Below are 25,599 nucleotides of genomic sequence, written 5' to 3' on the forward strand. Positions count from 1 at the left end.
TTTCTGGATATTTATCATTAAACAAATTTCACACTTTCATCTGAGTTCGCGATCTGTCTCCATACCCAATCATCATAAGTATTTCAATTATTTGCTTTACACTTAACTCCATTTCTACTTCAAATTAAACCTAAGCAATAATTAAAACATTCACAAATACCAAAAATATTGTAGTACTAAACTGTCACTGAACATCAATAAATTTCTAAACAAATAATGATATTTAACAAAAACATAGCCTACTATGTTTCTTTTAAATTGATAAGAAATAATTTCTTTCATATTCTGTCCGCTAGGCAATAAGTATTTTTGATATTGTTAATTTAACTAACGCGTTACTTTATGAGCACACACAAAACTATTGTATTTTTGTCCACCCTGTACCAATTTGAATCAACATGTGATACATTTTTGGAATCAGTTCAGCTAGAGTAATCCGAAAATTGAGACAAAATGGGGGTGTTCCATTTAAAAAAAATTACGGTGACGTCATTACTCGAAAGTAATTCACCCTGTATATTAGAATTAAAATCAAAAATCGACATGTTTCAGGATTATTTCTGAAAATGCTCTGTTTAGCTAAAAAAGAATTTGTTCCATACTTTACGGACACAGTGTATATGATGAAGAAGAAATCAATAAAAATTTATAGAGTGATACAAAATGCAATATGGCAACACCGTAAATTCCTCATGATATCACATATTATATTGCTTATAAGACATATTTTTCAGAAAAAGTTAGTGATATTTAGCGATTTTTTTCATGTTTAAAACAAACTTTATTAAATCCTCAAACAAAAAATATAGATGTGCATTATAATAAAAAGGTATGTATATATATTTATTGTTTATTGTGCATTAAACTTAAATGAAAATATTTGTTTTAGAGATATAGTGCTGCATAATCAAATTATAAGCCTTCGTAGAATATACAGCAAAACTTTACACTCGCAACATACCAATTCCACATTTAAAATCAAACCACGCCAACGATTCATCATTTGGTGAAGGGCCACGGCGAGTTTCATTTTAGAAACTCTGAAGTTTCATATATCGTTTTGTAGGAAACGGAGATATAAAGTCAACATATGAGATGATTTATATACATCCCTGTGACACTGTCAATTCCGCGAATGACATGCAGGATTCCATTTAAATCTGTCAACATGCTTTTAAGCAGACTGTTGCAAAATTAATATACGTTTTAGTGTATATGGAATATTAATATTTGCTCCTAAAAAGTTAATTAATTTAAATATTAAATATAGGTTTTCGTCGGTATAAAAATTATTGTGATTTGGAACATTTAGTTAGGGGTAGTCAATATATTAACTATACTATGTGAACTTTCTTGCATGTATCTTTCCGCAAAGAGTAAAAGTAATATTGATAGCTTAAGGCCTTTATTTTTAACGTGAAGAATTTGAAATTGGTTATTAAAAGAATGATTATGATCTAGAAGGTGAAGTGCGTAAGAAGAATCTGTTTTTCTATTATTGAATGTCCTTTTATGTTCTGCTATCGGTTTGTTAAAAGTTCTACCCGTTTGACCGATGTAAGTCGGTCACTACAACTAGTTAGTTACGAGTGGGTTAGGAATCCATTTTAAATTGCTCCCGAAGGGCTCTCTACTGCCGAAGAAGAAACCTTCATAAACTTTACAGCAAATGTCGAAATCAACAAACAGTTTAATATAATAATAAATAACTCTTTGAATTTTGGGCGGGGATAAATGATGAGTTTTCTGCACTGAAAACCAGAGCGTTCCGTATAGTATTATCGTTTTTAACATCCTACCTTTGCGAAACAGGATTTTTCGCGGTGGCTGATTTGAAGACCAAATATAGATCGCAGCTAAATCTAGAAAAAGAACTGAGAGGGTCTATTTCTAATATTAAACTCTGTTACGATAAACACTGTTCTATAAAACAGGCCCAAGGAAGTCACTAATACCTATATATTAAATTTGTTCATAATTTAGTATTGATAAGTTCATGTCTATAACATGTTTTTTTTTATAGTACAAGTCAGTGCTCTATATAGGTGTACCTATTTTATCAGTGTTTATGTGTATTTTATTTTTTATTTTGTCAGAATTTTGTTTTGCTTTGATTTTAGTGAATTGGTCAATGTTGTTGGAGTTTTTTCTCTTACGTCCCCCAATTAGTAACAGCGCCCCCTTAGGTTGAGAAACACTGGTATATGTATAATATATATACATATATATAAAGCATAAATCATTATAAGGTAATATAAGGTAATATAAAGCATAAATCATTATTACATTATAATTTATGTGAGTCTTTAAGTACACTAAAAGCTTTTAGTAACTATATCCATCAAATAAAATTACAATACTAACAAAAAATGAACCCATACAACTATCAACGAAAAATATAAAAACATCTTTTTAATGGGCGCCATCACACGTGACAATTAAAAGAAACGAAGCAGTGGACCAATTTGCAAACGAAACTACACTAGATGAAAGCATCCTTAAACAAACATGCCAACAAGAAACGACCGTAAAGCCTCTACCAAAAAACATATTACCAATTTAGAGCAGAATAACTGGAATTCCACATTAAACAAATCAAAAGATGTTCTAGAAACTGTTGGCACCATTTTACCACTCACACCCAAACTTAGTGAGCAAGTAATAATAACTCGATTGCGATAAGGACATATACTAACCCATATCCACGTAATAAATTAAAAACACATGGCTTTATGTCCCAACTGCAACATTCCAATCACTGTTAAACATTTCCTGTTAGAATGCCAAACATTCATCCACGAAACAAGAAAAAATAATCTCACTTCCAGCATGAAGGATCTACTAAGGTACCAGTTCATCCAAGTATTGAAATATTTAAAAGATATTAAATTTTACAACATTTTTAAATAATACATTTAAATTGTATACATTGTAAGGAATTGAAAACTTGTAATTTGTGTTTGTATTCCCTACTAATAACTTTCAGTAGTTGATGCAGGTTTATTTTTGTTTAAATAAAAAAGTATGAACGCTGCAATAAGACCTTGTGATTAACGTTTCCTATTCATTAGCAGATTCTTTTCATCAGACTATTTCTAGCTCTTAAATAAATTTATTTCGTTCTTCTTTTTACAATTAGCCTTAAAATGGAAATTCAGTCGACGGCATCAACAGCAACTACGCCTTGTTCAGCTTTGAGAATCATAAAGTTTGCAGATTCGAAGAACGAGAAAGGTCGAATTTATTCCTAGACCGATTTTGACCCGATAATTCTCATGAAATTTGCAAGAAACTCATTTACATTAGGAAATGTCGACTGCGATGCAAACCATCATAGTTGGAAATAATAAAATGCTTCGATAAGTCTTTATTATTTCAAATTGAGTTATTTTGTTCTGTAATAAAAATGCTGTGAATAGCAGCAATACTGATTTTCTTGACAATAATTAAAATTAAAAACATCCAAAGATCTTGTGTATCTGTATTCAATTTTTTCAATTTTATTTTCGAAAAGTTCTAGTGGCAGTCCACGTATCTACCATAATCGGGAGCAAGAAATTTAAATAACTGCTTGTTATAAAAATATTTTGTTTTCACTCACTCAGTTGTAAGAGCCGATAGCTTACAAACCTAAGCAGAACTTATGCCAGTCCTGTCATTGTCATTGCCTGTTGATGTCTTATGTATGATAACTTTTTCTTCTTCTTCAAGTGCTCTGTCGTCGCGAACGTTGGCTATCAACATGACAATTCTGATCTTGTTTGCGGCGCTTTTGAATAGTTCGACCGATATGAGCCCGAACCACTTCCGCAGATTTTGGAGCCACGAGTGTCTTCTCCTGCCTGGCCCCGCTTACTGTCTATTTTCCCCTGGACAATCAATTGCAAGAGACGGTACTTATCGTGTCTCAATATGTGGCCTAGATATTCAAGCTTTCTTTGTTTGATTGTGCTCACGATTTCTTTCTCCTTTCCGATTCTTTGGAGTACCTCTATGTTGGTGACATGTTCGGTCCAAGATGTACGAAGAATGCGTCGGTACACCCACATTTCAAATGCTTCTAGTTTTCTCGTGAGCGTCTCTGTCAGCGTCCAGACATTCATACCATATAGTTAGATTGGAAAAATGTAGCATTTAACTAGACGTAGTTTTAGGGGAAGAGACAAATCCTTGCTTATGAGGAGCTTTTTCATATTGTTAAATGCTGCTCTAGCTAGTTCTATTCTCGCCTTAATTTCTGTGGCCTGTTTCCATTTTGCATTTACGTTGGTGCCAAGATACACATAAGATTCTACATGGTCAATTAGTAGGCAAATAATTTTTCTATGTATGATTTCTATGTTTTTAAGATCGTTGGTGGCTCTGAGATAACATTACCATTGCTATCTTTTATGCTGTTGGGTGACTTATTGAATTTCTCTTGTTTGTCATTGATTTTATTGTGTAACATATGCATTTTGTAACATTTGTGCATATTGTAACTGTCGTATTTCCGTTCGTATTGTTCTATTTCCCTGCATTCGTTGGAAAACCATTTTTCTTTTGCTTCTCGAATTTTCGTTTTTATGATTTTGTGGTGATAACTTACGACCACATATTGTGACCATTAAATGTAGGTGACTGTTCATAACCTCTATTTGAAACAAATGTGTTAAATATAAATCAAACAGAACACAGATCTAGGAGTAGAAATCATGATGATTGACGGTATTAAAGCAGAAGGAAAAAAAGAACACATGTCTGCAACCAAGAAGCCCTGAAGTATCTATGTATAAAGCTCAATTCCTAAAGTAAAGAAAGAAACAGACAGTAACAAAGAGAAGTAAACTATATCAGATTGTTCACGACTTCATATAATTTTTATTTATTAATTTAAACATACTTACACTCAAAAATTAAACGTTAAAATTTCATTTATAAATGCCTATTGGTATGTAATATTGTAAACAAAAAAAATAACTTTAAATCATATTTATTTTTTAACAAATTAAACTTTTATATTAGTCCAGCCCCAGCCGTCAGCTATTTAAACTGTAAAAATCTTACAAACAAGCTAAATTTTGTTGAGAATGTCAATTAGGCTACCTCAAAACACACACATAAAAGTTTACCACTCATACTCTGAACTTCTCCCTAAAACCGCCACTCGCAACGAGAGAAAACGGAAAACATCGATTTGCCAAGAACCTGTACGCAGAAGAAAAAAAATGTTTAGACAAGAAATGTTGCTGAAATAATTTTAAACAAATATGTTTATTAACTCCTTTTTTGTAGAATGAACTGTTCTCTCAGAAACAACGCTTGAATCGAAGATTTTAAATATCAGTTGCGTGCGCACAATAAATTTTTTAAATAAAATTTGTATTAACTCGACGGTAAAAATTCGATATCTTTTGATCATAGTGTCCTATCGACAAAGTTCAATGGGTTTTAAAGATGAAAAGTGTAGTTTTCTATTGCTAGGGCCTAATTTTCAAAACCTATAACACAAAATTTCGATTTTGAGTTTTGGCAATAAATACAGGGTGTTTTAAAAGGGTATGCCATAAATTAAATCATGCATTCCGGGAACAAAAATAAATTGATTGAATACAACTTACCTTAGTACAAAAGTGTACACAAAAAAAGTTACAGCCCTTTGAAGTTACAAAATAAAAATTGTTTTTTTTTGTATTATCTTTTAAACTACTTGACATTTTGTAATAAAAATGGACACGTTACTTTCTTGTTCTGAAAGCATTTTTCATAAAAAATAAACAACAAAATCTAAGCGCACAGAAAAAGTAATTACTGTATCCGTAGAAACTAATTGTAATTTTATGGCCAACTAGGAAAAAACTAGATTTTCGAAAAAGTGATAAGAGGCAAAAAAATTTTAAAAATAATGTGTTAAACTAATGATGCCACAAAATTCATTTGATTTGAACGTACTCAAAAGTTTGGGGGATTTAGGGCTCCACACCCCCTTTAAAATTTTTCTGTGAGCTTAGATTTTGTTGTTTCCTTTTTATGAGAAATACTTTTAGAACAAGAATGTAACGTGTCCATTTTTATTACAAAATGTCAAGTAGTTTAGGTAATACAGTGGAACCTCGATTATCAGTCTCTCTATTAACCGTCACCTCTGTTAACCGTCAGGGTCCATACATAAGTTATATTAAAATAAAAATTTAGTCATCAATTCATTTTGTTTGAGTAGTGCAGATAAGCCAAACGAAATTCGTTGAAATGTGTACGTGAAGTTATGCCACCACCGCATTTTTTTATGTAAATAATTATTGTTCTTATTCAGGGCTCTGTATTAAACTTTAATTTAAATAGGTAATGATAAGTGATACCGTTCTTTTACACACAATAATTATTACAGTCAATATCTGTGTGTCAACATAATTCAGTTTGATTCAAATTCGAACTTAGTCGCATTGAGCAAAAAGTATGATGTTCCGAGAACAACAATCAATGATTTAAAGAAAAATGCTGATGGAATTGAAAAGTATGCTTTGCAAATGGAATCGTTGGATGGCCGGATGAAACAGTTAGACAATGAAAAAAAGCCACAAATGAATTACTTGACACGGCACGACACGACACTCTGTATTTGTGGTTCGTTCAAAAAAGAAGCGAAGGTGTTCCTTTGTCTGGACCAATTGTTGCCGGAAAAGCGTTGTTTTTCAACATGAAATTGAATCGCAATCCTTCATTCAAAGGAAGCAGCGGTTAGTTGGAAAAGTTCAAAAATCGCCACGGTATACGGGAACTGAAAATCGAAGGTGAAAAATAGAGCGCCGCAAATATTGAAGTCGTTGACGAATATAAAAGAAAGCTTCAAGATATGATCGATGAGACACGCGACAACGTGCTTTCCGTTAACTACTACGCATAACATAATGCATGGATGTCCCAGGAAATATTCGCTGACTGGTTCAAAAAGGTATGTACCGCAAACCAAAATTTGTTTATCTATTTTTCTAACATCTTGTTTTTTAAGTTTTTATCCCGGATGTTCGATAATACTTGCAAGCAAAAAATTTGCCACCAAAGGCGATTCTCATTTTGGACAATGCACATGCCCATCCTGAAGCCGGTATGCTGCGAAGTGACGATGAAAATATCACGTGCTCTTTTCTGCCTGCAAATACAACATCATTGATACAGCCAATGGATCAATCGGTCATTAAAACATTCAAAGTAGATACAGAAAAAAATTTATTCAAAACCTAGTTATGGAAGAGGAATACTCTTTGCCAGAATACTGGAAAGCATACAATTTAAAACACGCAGTCGACAATGCTGTGTCAAATTATTGTCAAATAAAACATACAAATAAAATTTGAGAGTTATACTATGAACTTTTTTTTGTTCTGTTAACCGTCTTTTCGATTATCCATCATACCCTTGGTCCGGTGCCCTGACGGATAATCAAGGTTCCACTGTAATGCAAAAAAACAATTTTTATTTTGTAACTTCAAAGGGCTGTAACTTTTTTTTGTACACTTTTGTACTAAGGTAAGTTGGATTCAATCAATTTATTTTTGTCCCCGGAATGCGTGATTTAATATTTATGACTCACCTTTTTGAAACACCCTGTATGTGGCAGTTGAAATATTCCTAAAAAACGCTGAATTTAAAATTGTTCTGAAGCAATTTTCTTGTGGCATCTTAAAGTAATTACTATTTTAATGGGAATAAGCCACAATTGAAATTTAAAATAAGTTTATTGACGTTTCAACTTCAATTTGTATATTAGAATTCGTACAACACCTAATTCTTGATGATATAGGTTCACGTGAGGAAAGAAAACTATTAGATAAATTTTGTCCCAAACGAGAGATTTTTGAAATGTTTAATTTTAATTGCAAAAACGGTTATACGCCGTTTGAATACGTCACAATAGATATAAAATTAAAGGAAATAAGAAGTCGATGCAGTTTAAAACGGTATATACCTAATAAACCAAATAAATATGGATTAAAAAATTTTCGAGCTAGCAGATTCCAAGACCTTTTATACCTGCAATTTGGAGCCATATTTGGGACAGCAACCAGCAGGTCCTTTTGTTGTAAGTAATTCTCTATCGGAAGTGGTAAAGAGATTATGTGAGCCTCTAAGAGAGCCTCTAAAACGGAACATTACTGCGAACAATTGGTTTTCAAGCATACCAATAATCCAAACCTTGCTTCGTGGTTACAAACTTACATTTCTAAGAATGTGTCGCAAGAATAAGAAGGAATTACCCCATAAATTTTTTAAACCCATAAGCAGACCTATTCGATCCAGCATGTTTGCTTTTTATGATGATATTACTGTGGTGTCCTATGTACCAAAAAGAAATAAAAACGTACTCCTCCTGTCTAGTTTACATCATAACGATACAATTGATGAGGATTCTATGAAACCCGAAATGATTCTTGACTACAATTCTACAAAGGGAGAAGTTGACACCGTAGACAAGTTATGCTCTGTCTATGACTGCGCTAGGAATACTCGACGATGGCCAATGGTAATTTTTTATTCCATGCTAAATATAGAGATGGACAGATGACATAAAAAGAGTGACTACAAATTGGATTCAGATGGCGCAATACCGGACTAAGTAAAAAAGCATGCGAGAGGCCTATGTTCAGCAGTGGATGTTAGAGGCTAGTTGATGATGATGATGAAATATAGCTGGTATAAGCTCTATGGTCCTTTTCTGTTGTAATAATAACGAGATTCGTTTACCATGAAGACAGTTTTTGCACACTTTAGCATTCGCATTACCGTTACGAAATAATAAATGAAAAAATGATATCAAAAAATTAACTAGAAATATTGTTTTTTAAATAATTCTTTGCAAATAGTTTAATAATTTGAATAAGACTTACCTATGTGGACATTCCGGTGGTGCTATCATCAACATGGATGTAGGCAACGTGAGGGCAGGGTTTTTCGAAACCTCCATCCACGTAACTGCAAAATTTCCACTTTCTTTTCTAGAAAATTCTATAATGAAGCTTCTAGAGTTTTTGTTTTGTGTCTTTTTATAACTATACAAAATCCAACCTTCTGAAAACATTTCGACGACATCTTCGCTTCCATCAAAATATGGACATATTACATGGACGATGTCAGTTCTACCGGCAGGATATATCAGTATTCTGTTTTTGCTAGGGCACAGCCTTAAATCTCTCTTTTTTGAGCCTTTTATTTTTAAATAGATAAAATTTCCTTCGTCTTCCGGCTCTATCAGCCACGGCTGTTGAAGACAATATCTTATACTTTGGTTTTTAAAACTAATACTTTCTGGTTTATCTAAACTATGTTCACTATTGCGAATCGTTATTTCTCCGCTGGAACCTCTCAATCGCCTATTATTCCATGGATTGAGACAATTGTTGTCATTTGGAATAAACTCAAAATTTGCATCGAAGAAATAATTATTGTAGTCCTCTGTAATTCTCATTTTTTTAATAACAAATTTAATAACGACTTTACTGGATGTTTTGGTAATTACAGTGAACGGTTCCGAGATATTGTGACAAATACAATCTCTGTACAATTCGATATCCTTCCACGGAAATTCGGATATTTGAATAAAGGCAACGCCGTTGTCAGATTTTTGAGACTTACACTCCCATCTGTTAGCGTCCTGGTCATAAAATGAGTGACACGTTTTTGAGCCAAATTGAGCTTTGTTAAAAGTTATTTTGAGTCTTTGTTGATCGTTTGATTCGAACTGATATGTACACGTTAGATCTTCTTTACCTCCCCTTCCGAATAGAAAAGTAATTTTCGGAGAGTAAAATCGACCGTTCGGGGTTCTAAAAAGTCTATCACAGGGATTCTTAGTCATTTGTATACCTTCTTGGGACAAATCAACAAATTCGTATCGTAAAACAAAATTCACTGGGTATAAAACGCTTCCATATTTAATAGAATGCGATATTGTCAAGTCTGAGTTTGTGCTAACGTAACTTTCTGTGAGACCACATGGCCTTGTAATTCTTGATGAGTTTTTGAGCAACGTGTGATCACACAACCTTGGTTTATCGTCTTTGCAAAATTGGCCCATAAGTGGGACAGTATTTTGACTTTTTATATCACCATCCCAAATTTGCAGTTCAACATTACAATCTCCTGTATTAAAGTCGGTAAGTCGCTCATTAATTACATGATACTTTATGAAGGAAATCCATATAATATCTCTGGATTGTCCTCTGAAGTGGTAATGACATGTAGTGTTGGGAGGTAATGAATGTAAAGGGTTCTTTAAGTATCCCGATGGATTGTCAAATGACGTGACAACAAATTCACACTTCTTGCCATGTTCGATATAAGTTGGAGATTCTTTGTTCACATAAAGTATCTGAAAACAACAAAAGTTTATTAAACTAACTAAAAATGTAGCTCTTTTATTAAATTGTACTCGAACAATCTTAAAACTAGCAAAGTACTGACAAAACCAGACATATCATAAAAAATTTTAACTGTGGGGGCAGAATGTCGTCAAGTAATATAGCACCACTTTTAGTACTTTTAGTTTGTAAAGGCTAGAGTGCACATCTTTAGTTTTTTTAACCCTAAAATCACAAGATAAGGTTGATAAAGAATTATTGGTTTTATTTTTGGATATCCAGAATAATGCTCTTCACACAACGTCTGGGACATACAGAGATAATAGCTTACAATGGGAGCTGTTTCCACGTCAACGAAGACTTCTAATGAGCGAATTTACATATGTTAATTCATAAATTGTAATAATTATTAAGGTCTAAATTTTAATATTATTTTGAATTCCTGCAATATAAAGCAAGAATTGTAACCAAATTAAAAGATAACTGAGCACTAGCAGAGGCAGTAAAACATTTTAACATAAACAGCACCTCAGTTTTTCTATTAATACAAAATGGAGGGAAGAAGAAACTCTCTAAAGAAATCGAGGGTCTGAAAGATCAAAACTATACTAAGTTTAGGTATGTAAAAATAAATTTAATATTTTGTAATATCTCCATCAGCATTGATAACAGCTTGTAGTCTTTGGTCCATCTACGTGAAAGGAACTATGAAATTGCTTCTTCAGAGAGCTCTTCTCATACCTGTTGTATATTGGGCCACAGCTCTTCAGCATTTTGAGGTATAAAATTACGCCGATACAACCGTTTTATAATAACCCCCCACACATTCTCGATTGGGTTTAAATCTGAACTGTAGCTGGGCCATGGTAAGGTTTCGATGTTATGTTATGTTATTCTGAAGCCACTGGTTAATTATATTTGCAGTGTGAACAGGACAATTGTCTTGTTGGAGGATAAAATTATTTTCTGGAACAACTATTCTACACTAGGAAAATTGATGTTTTCTAGAATATTTGGATAAGTCTGCCAACAAACCTGCCATCAACACGCCATAACATTCCCATTCCTCTAGATGAAAACTATCCCCATACATTGGTGCTAAAATGACCAGCTGCTTGATATCTATCAACATATATAGAGGATTAAATCTATTATTATCTGGTCTATAGGTACACTCCAATTTTGCCCTTTTTAGAAGAAAATTTTCTCATCGGTAAATATTACCCTGTCCCAAAAATCATGATTTTGTAGCTGCGGTTTAAAGCAAATATAAGTCTCGATTGCTTTTGTAGCATAAGAGCTTGTTTTTTGCTGGAAACTGTGACATAATTCTTGCAGTTTTCGCATCTTCAAAAGGGTTCTCTTCTAATCCATCCAAAAGCGTACGATCTTCATGAGCGGTATATATTTTTGATCTTCTAGAACCTAACTTTCTTTCGAGAGATTTTTGTTCTCTTCATCTTTTATTATTATTAAAAACTGTTGTTCTGCTTACGTTAAAATGGTTCGCTATGGCAGATAATGACCAACCATCTTCTAATGTCGTTCTTAAGTATTAATTCGTAAGTATTAATCCTTCAAATTACATTGCTCAATTTTTTACAAAATACGCTTTAAGAGCCGTATCAGTTTTTTAGGAACCAGCTACAACTTTCATAAAATAAATAGTTTTAGGTTGCATGATTGTTTGAAGTAAAGTATCATTGACGTTAAAAAATTATGACACAATTGTCAAACAAATTACTTTGTAAGACACAGCAATGTTCTTGATTCTGTCTTTAGGTTTGTATATTATTTATATATAAATATTTTAATTTATACAATAATTAACTCTTTTTAGATAAATTCACACTATTATCCCTTCGCAACAAAAAGAGTATAATATTCCTCTTATAAAGCTAGAACTTAAGCAAATCAAGAGAAAATAGTGACTAATAAATTTTCAAGTTTTTATTTGGGCAAAAACATATTTGACAGTGAACATTACATCAATAAGGATTTGCATAGCTATAGAAGTTAGCAGTACTGATAATAAAAAAAATGTATATATTTTCAAGTGGTTGCAGTCAACAGGGTCGTTTGTATTATGAAATTCCCGCTAAACAGAAACTTGGAAAGGTACAAAGGCGAATCTATGGAGCAGTGAATTACAATGGAATGTGGAGAAGACGATAGAACTTTGAACTTTATAGAATATACTAGGAACCTGATATCGTAAAACATATTAAGATAGGACATATGAGTGGATAGTGCATGTAATGCGGATGGAACAAAATGACACAACTAGAAAAACGCTCCTTGACAGACCCATTGGTCAGAGAAGAAGAGGGAGACCCAGAACAAGGTTCCTTGATAACATTGATGAAGCCATGAGAAATACGGGAATAAGTGTTTGGCAGAGGCGATGGATAGGGACGACGGGAGAAAAATTCTTGAGAAGGCTAAGATCTATGCAGAGTTAAGCCTGAATGATGATATTATTGATAGAGCTTACAACAATATATATATAAAAGTTACAACAATAGATAAACTGATAGGTAAATTACGTAAACTGGAAAGTTATAAAAAAAAACGAATAAATCACAGACAAAATTGGTTCTTGACCCAATACCTACCAAATCTAATACTTTAACATTAGAAGAACACAAACCTTGTTAAATAATGCTTGTATCATACTAAGTTAGTTAGTACCATTGCCACATTTCAACGCTAAGTTCGTAACAAAAAATGTGTGTCTGTGTAATGTAACACAAGTATTTGGGGTAATGTAACAAAAAAACAATTAAGTTAAAGCTGGCTAGCAGAATGTGCCGGATAGTGACTACTTGACACTCAAAAGGGGATTCGGCCAATTTGCATGACCTACAGAGATCGTAAAATGAGAAAATGAATGACCAAGTAATAAAAAATATATGAATAATGTAAATGAAAGTGATAAACTACGGAAGTTGCTCTAGGATGTAATTGGGCGCCTAAGTTCACTTTCCAACCTAAGCACGAAGCACATCCAAAAATAATGATTAAGAAATTTAATCAAATAATTTTATATATTCTGGTTACTAACATATCTTTACATACTCATCAAAAGTAACTTCTATGGGTGACCCTCCATTGTGACAGCTGACAGAGAAATTCAGATAACCAGTAGAACTACAAATAGAGAAGGAAAAGATACTAAACAGATGAGCAAATCATTTTAAAGACCTGCTTAATGGCAATGATAAAGATGCCATAGAGGCTTCCATGACTCATATTAATGAAAATGATCGACAGCCAATCCCTATCGAAGAAGAAACTAGGGAAACCATTTTAAAATTGAAAAATAACACAGTCTCGTTTCGGATAATTTCCCTCCCGAATTTTTTAAAGGATGCTATACCCTTTTAAAACATATGCATAAATTAATGACTGAAATCTGGCAAGAGAATGAAACAACTCCGCAGACTAGAAATTGGTTAGTTTGGGTGTTTACTTCATAAAAAAGGAGACATGATGGTATGTGATAATTATAGAGTGATTACTCTACTCAATATAACGAATCGAAGGAGGATATCAATCCGGTTCTGACGCAATAAATCAACAATCGACTAAATCTTTACAGTAAGGCAGATTCTTGAAAAATAACCCTAGAGTTTGGCGTCAACACCCACCACACATTATTTTGAATGAATTTCAAAGCTGCATACAACTTAGCTAATAGTCATAAACTTTCCTTGGCTATCGTGAAATTCCAAATACTGCTTTATCTTGTTCAACTAAGTAAGCTTACACTCACATGAGCAGCGAGCATTGTGACAATCCAAAACGATTTTTCAAGAATCTTCCACTGCAATAATGGACTAAGACGCATTATCGCATCTTTCATTGAACCTTGCTCTAGAAAAAGTACTTCGACAGTCCCAGATTAATACGAATGGCACTATCCTCTACAAATTTGTACAAGTGGTCGGATATGCACAAGCCATCGATATCATAGTTAGATTCACTGAGTCTCTGATCAAACCACTTTAGACATTCAGGGCATCTATACTAGGAATGGGAATAAATAGAAATGTCTAGAAGACCAAAAATATCTGTGATACTAGGTCAAGCAACCAGTCGCCTAGAAGAATATTGATTGAGGATTTATAACTAGAAGGTATGGACATCTTCATATAAATAGGCAAAGTAAAAGACGAATAGTGATTACCAATAAGTGTTAATATGCCTTGAGAAGACAGATGACCTCAAAACTTCCCAGAAAAATAAAAGGGCGAGAAAAAGAAAAGATAGGTTTGTGTTGTAGGCGTTACAAATTTGAGTTGTATAGAAGTTTTGGGAAATTTGGTGTTTTAAAAGTCATTAAGGTAGCACACCTTACATGGATAAGGTATGCAATCAGGCGAGAGAAAGGTGTAATAGTCAAAAAAGATTTTGACCGAAGAGATCAAAAAGAATTTAAAACTTATTGAAGTTATAGCATCGAAAAGAGTTGACAGAGACAGGGTAAATGTAGTATTATTCTAAAGTAGGCTCTGGCTTATAACGAGATTTGATGCTACTGATGATAATGATAAAACCTACGAATACATGTTTAAGATCATATATTTGTTTTTACAAAAGTTTTTAAGCAAGTGAAATGGTCTTTAAAATAAATAGGTTAAATAAACCATTCTTTGGACAATGGGTGAATTTTATTATTCAAAACATCGTTACTCCAAAGTAATATTAATAAGACTCCGACTTGGTGACATAAGATTAACGTATAAACATCTAATCTAAAATTTGTGAAGTGTCGCCATCAATAAAACATGTTTTAATGGAGTGTCCCACATATTTCGCAGAAAGGCTCTTGTATATCGTTGAAGTATAATGTTCCAGGGTTAATAAACTTTATGGTTTATACAGTTACTTATAATTAGACTTCGGCAAATACGCATATTGCATATTTTGCATATTGTGCATATTTTATGCAAATATTTCATATTTTGGCATATTTGTATAAAAGTTTGCATAAAGTGCATAAAAGTTCAGATTTTTATACTGTATTTGAAAATTTTTAAACATACCAATTTATTTCAATTCTTGTATAAAATTTTGTAGTCATTTTAATCAAGAAATGATCTAAGTACGTAATCTCTACAGGTACAAAACATTTACAATTTCAAAGAAGATCAATTTAAGTAGCCATCAACATTCTTAGAAAGTCTCGGTCACTGAGGCATTCAGTTATTGGATAATCGCTAAGGGTTTGCTCATTTGCATTTTATGATCTAATTCCCAAATCTATCTACAATTTATTGTATCTTAACAGCAGGTAAACGGCTAATAGTTTTGTTGCTAATTTAGGGATTTTCCAAAATCTCCCAGTTTATTGAATTAGGTACCTAAACATTTCTAATTTGATGCTCAGATTTGTAAATCATTTTTGTTTTGATATTCAAAGCGTAAACACTCGTTGTGCGTAACAAAAAGGAAGATTGTGATTTTATAATGCCTAAAACAACCAGTGCTTCAACTTGGATTAAACCTTATAAAGAGCTGTCTATGGATATGGGAAAAATCTACTGTTCAGTCTGTGGCAAAATTGTAAGTATCTAATATTTTCTATTAAATATCTAATAAATCATACATACAGGGTGTTTCCAAATGACACTTACAACGTTTGACTGTAGATACTTCTCGAAAAATTGAACAAAACGATATAGTTAATGAGGGGTCAAACTTATTTACTTTTCGAGATACAGGGTGTTAAAATTAAAAAAAATTAAATTCTTTTAGTTAATAACAACAATAACTTTAAAACCAATAAACGTATTTACTTGAAATTTAGTACTCGTAGGTTGTTTTTAAATGAAAAATAGCTCCTTTAGTGAGAAAAAATTGTCCATGGCACAATACAATGGTGTGTATTTAGAAAAATTTTTCACCTTTACTTTTTTTTATGAAGTCAGCTATTCTAAAACACAATTATTTTTATTGTAATTGAATTAACAAAAAAAAAACTTTTGTTGAATTTTAAAATAAGTTATATGATGTACTAATGGTTAGTAACAAAAACTAATTTGTGGATTAATACTGCATTTAAAACACTTAGCGAGTGTTTTTTTTTCCAAACCAGTTATTTGATTAACCAAAAACACCTTGTATATTTTTATATTTTAAAGGTTGGGTTAAAATAAAGGTTTTTATTTTTATTTATAGATAGCATGTGAGAAGAAATTTCAGATAGACCAACATGTGAGAACTGCTTCACACATTGCAAAAAAAGGAAAAATAGGAGGAAAACATCAAACTTCAATGGCTAAATGTTTCCAATCTACTTAAAAAAAATTAGATGAGCAAGAAACTTTTAATGAAGACTTGTGTCGCGCATTAGTGTCTGCAAACATACCGCTTTAAAAATTAGCAAATGTAAATTTTAGTTCGTTTCTAAAAAAATATTACAAACTTAATGTTCCAAGTGATCGGTCTCTAAGAAGAAATAATGTGAACGGGCTATACTCGTCGGTGTTAATTAATATTAAGGAAGAAATTGCAGATAATTATTTTTACATATCTGTAGACGAAACCACTGATTCTTCAGGAAAGTATATTGCTCATTTATTGATTGGTGTTCTTAAAGAAGATACCTTACCAAAATCTCATCTTATTTCATGCCAGCAACTTGAGAAAACAAATTCTTTAACAATTTCGCGTTTTATACAAGAAACATTAGCAACTTTTTTTCTTCCGACAACTATTCCTTCTAATAAATTACTGCTTATTTTATCGGATGCTGCTCCTTATATGGTGAAAGCAGGACAAAATTTAAAAATATTTTTCCCAGATTTAATACATGTTACTTGTGTAGCGCATGGATTAAACAGAGTTGCAGAGGAAATACGAAAAAAGTTTCCTCTTGTAAATACCATGATATCCAGTGTCAAAAAAGTATTTCTTAAATCTCCTATAAGAATTCAACTTTATAAAGAAATGCTACCTAACAGTCCTCTTCCACCACAACCTATTTTAACGCGATGGGGAACATGGTTAGAAGCAGCTAATTTTTATGCAGATCATTTTGTTAAAATAAAGAACATAATTGATACGTTAACAGATAAAAGTTCCCAATCTCTTTTGGATTTTAAACAAACTTTTCAGAGTAACTTGCTTCAACAAGAACTTTCATTTATAAAATCAAATTTTAGTTTTGTTCAAAAAACAATTACTCAGTTAGAATCACCAAAACTGTCATTGTTCGAAAGTACAGCATTAATAAAAGAATTTGCGTCATGTTGTCGGAACGTTAGAGGTAATATTGGAAAAGATATTTTAAAAAAATTTGAAGCTACTATGGAAAAAAATAAAGGTTACCATATTCTTTCTGAAGTAGTCAGTGTTCTAGCTGGAAATATTTCGGAAACAATTAATTTAGAACCAAATGTTTTGGTTAGTTTGAAAAATGCTCCCGTTACATCAGTTGATGTTGAACGAAGTTTTTCCATATATAAATATATGTACTCAGACAGAAGCCACAAGTTTTTGTTAGAAAATTTTGAACACCACTTGGTCATTTATTGTTACCATAATTCTAAATAAGTTTATTCATACTTAAAAATGATGTAGTTACTTAAAATAAATGTAAATCTTAATGAATAGTAGGAAATATTTAGTTATGTACACTTTTTTTTTTAAATAAAATTGTTACTATTTTACGATTTTTTTATTTATTTGTATGCATATTTTGTAAAATATTTGCATATTTTCGGGTAAACACGTGCATATTTATGCGCATATTTTCTACATTTTTATTTGCATATTTGCCGAAGTCTACTTATAATATTAATGGTTAATACATATTACAGTTACGACAGATACGGTTATCTAATTTGATATAATATTACGAGTTGTAACCAAATTGTACTTAAAAATTACAAAATCAAAGTATCCAATACATATTATAGTTTTTAATAAAGGCTACATTTACCATAATATTTACTACTATACCTCCACTTCCAATTCGAATCCTGGTAAATATGATATTGGTAGAGGATGAAAGGGGTTACCAAATGGGGATGTGTGAAACTTCACTAGTAGTTCAGGACCACTACTGACAATTTCTGGAATGGTTTCTCCACTACACAGGTGAGCTAGTGTCGTGGCAGTTTGTCCCCATCCATCTAAAATTTCTAGATAGTCTTGCATCATATTGCACTGATCCCAAGTTCTGAAAGCACAAACGTATGCATTTATTAATTAGTAAAATAGAAATTATATAATTTTTGCAATAATATTTTGAATTAGAAAAGGCGATTGATAGGGACGACTGGAGAGAAATTCTTGAAGAGGATAGGACCCACATACATAGGGTAGTAAAGCCAGCATGATAGTGATGATTGTAAATTAATTTGTACTAAATGTAGAAGAGTTGACAATATTGCTAAAACACTATCTGTTCACATGTTTTTTTACTGTCAACCTAACCTCACTTTCTGGTTTTCAGTACATGTGCCTAGTAAAATGTCTAATGATGTTTGGAGGAACTCTGCTGACAGTTTTGTTATATTTGTGGTGAATTTGTTATTAAAAAACATCAAAGAAACATTATAAACTTCGTAAAAAGGCTTATTTATCATATTTTGTAAGTAAATTAGGTGATTATGATAAATCTTGGGACCCGCATAAGGATGTTTGTATTGAAGAATTTAGAATAGGGTCAAAAAAGGGAAAGAAACCTTTAAGTTTACTGTTCCCATGGTATAAAATGAGCCTAAAAACCAAACTGATAGTTGCCACTTTTACACTATTGATATTACTGGCCATACAAGAAGATAATGAGCTATCATAACCTAATGTCCACCATCCGACTAGTAGGGCACGATGTAGATTTTCCAGTCCCAGAACGTACAAATGATATTAGAATTCTGTTCAAACTGAAGTGTCTTCTGGTGTAAAGTCAGAGCTAGATGAGCAAGATAATCAAGAGTTTCAATGTACTGCAGAAAATATAGAGCCTCAACTGTTTAGGCAGATCGACTTGATTAAACGACTTGATTAGGGATATTGGTTAACAAAAGAAAACGCTGAATTGCTTTTTTTTTAGACTAAAGGAAAAGAACTTGTTGGCAGTTAGAACCAGCATATTTATGGGTAGGAAGAGTGTGCAGCAGTTTTCAACAGTTTTTGAACAAAAATGTGATTTAGTGTACTTCTCAGGCATTTCAGGTCTGATGAACGAATTTTGCTGTTGAATACAAAAGAAAAAATGACATTGTTTATTGATTCATCCAAAGCTAGTTTAAAAGTTGTTTCATTATACAATAGTAATGCTAATGCATTACTATTGTATAATGATTTTGACCATTCTGTACATATGAAAACCTACATAAATGGTGTTGAATACAATTGGCTTTTTTGCTTATGGTTGGATTAGAGGTGGCGATTTAAAAATAATATGCATGCTTCTTGGTCACAAAAGACGTTTTAACAAATTTTCATGTTTCTTGTGTAAATGGGTCTACAGAGCTAGGAATCGACATTGGCGCAGAGAGAACTGGTCTGTGAAGGAGTCTTTAAAACTCGGCGGGATAAATATATACATATAAAGTTAGGCCTTACGAAAAAGTTTGCCTAAAGATGGACTTTATTTCAAGTATCTCTTCCAAAAGTTCCCAAACCTTTCAGAAGCTAACTCAAGAGAAGGCGTCTTTATAGGATCCGACTTTTGAAAAATGATGTTGGTCGTTAACTTTCAAACCCAATAACCATAAATGAGAAAGAAGCATGGGTATCATTCAAGCAAGTTGTTACACAATTCTTAGGAAGTACAAAAGACCCAGAATATGGAATTGTTGTAGTTAATATCTTAAAGAAATTTAAGAAAGTAGGATGTTTGATGAGCCTGAAAGTTTACATTTTTAACAGTCATCTTGATTACTCTTGGCAAACATGAAAGACATTAGAGAGGAGGAGGGTGAGCGTTTTTACTAGAATATTAAATTAATTACTATTTAAATGGGAATAAGCCAAGTAAATTTACTAATATTTGTATTTTGACAACGATTTCTGAAGTGGAAAACGAAACGTCACTAAACGTACTTTAACCTTTAATTGTGGCTTATTCTCATTTAAATAGTAAATACTTTAACATGCCACAAGAAAATAGCTTCAGGACAATATTAGGATATTAAATTGATGGAAAAACGCTATCAGGGTCGCTGGAACACCTACATTGACTAATTTTGGTCACTCTTCAAGCGACTAAAGCAAAAAGAGAAAGAAAGTATAAACCTATTCCACCTGAGTAGTAAAACCTACATTAATAAACTGTATCATTATTTGAAGTAACCTACTGTAAATAAAACCATGATTGTAATTTAACATAGTGTTTTATTAATTTCACCATATCGTCGGCTGTATGCAATAGTGGCACAATACGATAAATGGTAATTTTTCAAAACAGTGGTTTAAAGTTTATGTGGCAATAATTTTGTCTTATTTGTTATACTACAGGGATTGGAATTTTAAAAGAAAAATAAATATTTTGGTGTATTTGAAAAGGCGTTAGGTATCCTTTAATGAATAGTAACACAGACTTTTAAATTGAACCTTATTTTGAGTTGTGCCACTATTGCACATCAACATCTTTTAAGACTAATTAAGGCAAAGACAAAACTGGCATTTTTTTTAGTTATTCTTATCAAGTGAAATAAAGGTTCAATAAAGAATACTACAAGTTACTTGAATAAGAAAATGTGTTTATTAACAACACTGTAAGAACACCGAAATAAAAAAGTACATATTAATAATAATAGGAAAAGTTATGATTAAAAATGCTTTAAATGTATGTAGAAATCAGTGTGCATTGGTGGAACACTCTTGTCTTTACAAAGGCTAGTAAGTTTTTTTTCCTTTTCAGTTATTGGCAGGCTTCCAGTATGAGCCTTTCCTAGTTCTATAATACCCATGCTTTGTAAACCTTTTTTGTTTTTCTTCTTGGTGGTATCAACTGATCTGTACTTCCTAGTACTTCATAAGTATTTTCTTGGACATCTTTATTGAAAATTGTCGCTGTTTTAGTATTTAACTTTTTTTCGTCAGAAAAATCATTAAGACACAATTCTTGTCCTTTGAATTCGGGCATCACTGCCCGAATTTGATTTTCCTCAATACTGACATTGATATTTTTGGGAGAAAATAATGCATAGTTAAATTCAGAAATAAAAAGTTTACGATATAAACCAATTTTTACAAATTCATATTTGTCTCTTTGACAATCAGCTTTATAATCATAATATAATTATAATATTATAATCAGCTTTATAGTGCTGATTATAATATTATAATCAGCACTATAAGTATCATTGTACAGATCTGTCAGTATTTTACCTCCTTTTATATTTTTTTTGAGGTACTACTTCGACAATAGTGGCTCTCCATTGTCGGAATTGAAGAAAGGTGTTTACGAACCCTGTTCCTAGTTACCTTACAAAATGTTTTATGAATACTATTTATGCATGCATGTTTTATGCATGCTATATTTACCTCTTTGATCGTTACTTATAAAGCCACTTTCCGTCTTCCCAATAACAGTTCGAATACATCTATTAGTAACTCTAATATGGATATGAAAATTTTTTTGCACACTCTTATTTTTTTCTGAACACGGTTTTCCAAAGAAAATGCAAGATTATTGACCAGTGCATTTACCAATATTTTTCAAAGATCTGAGTTTTTTTTTGTAAAGTGAATTTTTCATCACATTTCAGTCTACATGGATTGCAAGAGGTACCTAAACTGCGAGCCTGTACAAGATTAGCGTTAACATTGGTGTATTTTTGGCCTGAATTTCTAAGAGACATTCTGTCATTTCTTTTCCATTGGTCCGGACTAGCCTTTCTTTTCCTACTTTTAGGTTTATTGTTCGTCACGTCTTTTATCTCTTAGAATGCCTTAAAATAGACGATCTTCTCTTTACGAACCGGTTGGTGTAAACTAAAATGGGTTTATTTTTTAACTAAACCGGTAGATGCAAACAAAAAATCGCCTAAAGTTTTCTACTAAATCAATTATTTGGAATTATACATTAAAATAATATTTATATTATTTACATTACTCCTGCTCGAGATAGGATTAATTCACTTCTTTTCTGATAACAGTTTGGATCTGACATTTTTAAAACAATACATTTATTACTATTATATAATGAGACACAACTCCAAAATTTTCACTGATACAGTTTGAAAATATCTAAAATTGTCTGCTACAGTAACACAACTCAAAAGTGCCGGTTTTGCATAAACCTTTATATCAACACACTGCACTGACAGTACTGCAAGAAACAATTTATCTCAACCGACAACATGTCAGCGACACTAACGACGTCTAGCGGACATTTTTGCTATTATTATTGTGCCACTTTTGCAGGTCATAAATAAGGATTTTTCAAGCCCTCTAGTGATGTTAACTCAATTTTGTAAATTTTTGAGTTAAGCCACTATTGCATACAGCCGACGATTATATCGTATACGGTTTTTAAGCTATAAAGAGCAGGTTACTCAAAAACTATTGGTGATATAAAAAAACTAAGACCAGATTTTCTTGTTGACCTGTGTAATTAACCATGGCACAACATCACTACATCCTCACGAGGCATAAAAGATAAAGGAGAAAGTATTCAAAATACATTTTTTTAAAGTTGAACTTTTGTTGGAATTTATATTAAATTATTGCTAATGACAGGTCTACATTATTTTTAACCACGGAAAGAATATTCGTGACCTCTGATATATATTTAATTCCTTAAACAGACATTAAAAAGCATCACATTTCACGCTTACCTTATCCCTCTGTCACCACCGTCAAATTTGGCGACGTGCTCCTTATAATGGAAATTGGCCTGTCTGACGGCGATCAGTGCGTGTTTTCCCGGCGGAACGTTTCTTTCGCGCACCCTGTATTGGCAGCTCACATTCCGAGGGTAAATCCCCGGATAATTGGGACTCTGGATCCGACAAGACCTTCTTGAACATCCCTCTAATAGCCGATCGCAGTACGTTCCGGCGCTGAGTTTGCCCCTGGAGACGAACAACGACATCGAATTATTTATTTGTCTTATCCGATATAGTATCTACATCAAGTAAAAATAGTTGAACAATTTATTCACTACATTCAGGTTTTACGCTTTGATTTTACGTGTATTTAAATTGTATATTAGAGTGGCTTATACAATGTTACAACACAAACTATTTGAAACACGCAATACCAATTTTTATAACTTAAAAATAAAACAATTTAAAAAATTGTTATATTAAACCTCTTAATAACAAGTCAATTTTAAAATACCTAGTACCAGATGAGGGGCGAATTATTGCCCAAATGTTTTTTTGTACATTTATGCAAAATTATTGTTAAAATGACAAATGAAAGTGCAAAAAAATCGACTCAAAATTATTTTGCGAAAGTACATCTCCTGTTTCAATCTAAAAGGTGTAAATTTAATAATATTTATTGTACAATTATTATCCTCATTATTGAGTTTAAAAAAAGTTTTGGTTTTTGGTAAATCGGGTGACGTATTACAAATAAATAATGCAACACGTAGAGAGGGGGTCAGAATTTGAATCATTGAAATCGAGACGCACCGACTTAACGCGTTCGGTTAACATCGTAGGCATTAATTTTCATAGCGATGCACTAAAACATGAGTCAATTAAGTTCGCAACTGCATAACGAATGGATACCACATCTGTCAAAGCAGCTCAAGCAGTAGCATTATTGAGAGAAGACCTGAGCCAGAGGGCCGTGGCAAATCGACTAAATGTAAGGCAATCTGCTGTGTCCCGAGTATATCGTCGGTACCAAGATACTGGTGATTATGTCCGTCGACAAGGAGGAGGCCGTAAACGAACAACAACGGAGAGAGATGATCGATTTCTTGTATCTAAATCCTTGAGAAATCGACATTTGACTGGTGCTAATCTCAAAGAAGAGCCTAGAGAGGTCCGAGGTGTGGTTACTAGCGTTTGGACAGTCAGAAGGAGACTTAAAGTAGCCAACCTGACACCAAAAGGGCAGCTACGAGTCCCAAGCTAACTGCAGCCCAGAAGTAAAGGCGACTAGAATTTGCTCGCGAACATTTGGATTGGGACGACTATCAATGGAGTCAGGTATTATTCTCCGACGAAAGTAGGATCTGCCTACATGGCAACGAAAAGAGGCGTCGAGTCTATGGAAGGCCAGGAGAACGATTTGCTCAATGTTGTATACGAGAAATTGTGTCATATGGAGGCGGTTCTTGTATATTTTGGGCAGGCATTTCCATGGATGGGAAAACCGAGTTGGTTTTCGTGCCTGGTGGAGGACGTGGTGGAGGTGTAACGGCGGATCGTTACATCAGAGATATTTTGGAGGAAATGTGGTTCCATACGTGGGATTTATTGGTGATGCCTTTATTTTATTGCATGATAATGCACGATGTCATACCGCACGAGTCACCACCACCTATCTGACTGAGATCGGTATACCTACAATAAATTGGCCTGCGTTGAGCCCGGACATAAATCCAGTTGGGGATGAGCTTAAACGAAGGGTCCGAAACAGAAATCATGTACCAAGGAGCCTAATGGAATTGAGGGCTGCGCTTAATGATGACTGAGAAGCAATGTCTCAAGAATTTATTAGAAAAGTCATCCGATCCATGTGAAATCGACTGGAAAGTGTAATTAGGAATAGGGGTGGTAATATCAGATATTGAAAAATAAAAAAAATCATTTCGTACTTGATGATTTCTCTATTCATAACGTCTTTCTTGGGATAGTTCCAATGATGAATATTTAAGAAACTCTGTTCTTATAGCATATTGTTTTTATAATGCGTCTTCCAAATAATCAAATAGCGGTTTTTGTAAGTTCAATAATAAAGTTACTGTTTGCACATTACATCTTGTTATTTTCATACTTCTTACATTAAAACAGAAGGTGTAATCTCAAATATCGCTTTTGAGTCGATTGTTTTGCACTCAAGTGTATTAATGACACAAAAAATAATTTAAACATTAAAAAATATAATTTTACTCAAAAAATTTTAAATTAACAAATCAACTTTAACATTTATTACATATTTTAACTTTCTTGCTGTATGATGGACACACAATATTTCTACATTTAGAACATTTTGCTTTGAAAGATGCAATCTTTCTTCCTTGGGCATATGTGGCACCCTCTCTTTCAATATCTTTTGTTTTGTTGGATAGACGAGATTGAATTGGTAGGTCGCTTATTCTTCTGTCTAAGTGTGGCTCTAA

General features: G+C 32.7%; 1 protein-coding gene across 1 annotated transcript in view; it reads right to left on the reverse strand.

Moving 5' to 3' along the window:
- LOC140448105 (uncharacterized) overlaps window positions 1-25,599 on the reverse strand; it is a 652,893-nt gene that overhangs the window by 31,422 nt on the left and 595,872 nt on the right. The window contains exons 6-8 of the mRNA XM_072541173.1: window positions 23,135-23,371; window positions 18,303-18,522; window positions 8,865-10,345 (exon numbers count right to left, since the gene is read on the reverse strand). Coding sequence (XP_072397274.1) covers window positions 8,865-10,345; window positions 18,303-18,522; window positions 23,135-23,371 — 1,938 coding nt within the window. The remainder of the gene's footprint in view (window positions 1-8,864; window positions 10,346-18,302; window positions 18,523-23,134; window positions 23,372-25,599) is intronic.

The sequence above is a fragment of the Diabrotica undecimpunctata genome, chromosome 8 (assembly GCF_040954645.1).
Source record: "Diabrotica undecimpunctata isolate CICGRU chromosome 8, icDiaUnde3, whole genome shotgun sequence".
Lineage (NCBI taxonomy): Eukaryota > Metazoa > Arthropoda > Insecta > Coleoptera > Chrysomelidae > Diabrotica > Diabrotica undecimpunctata.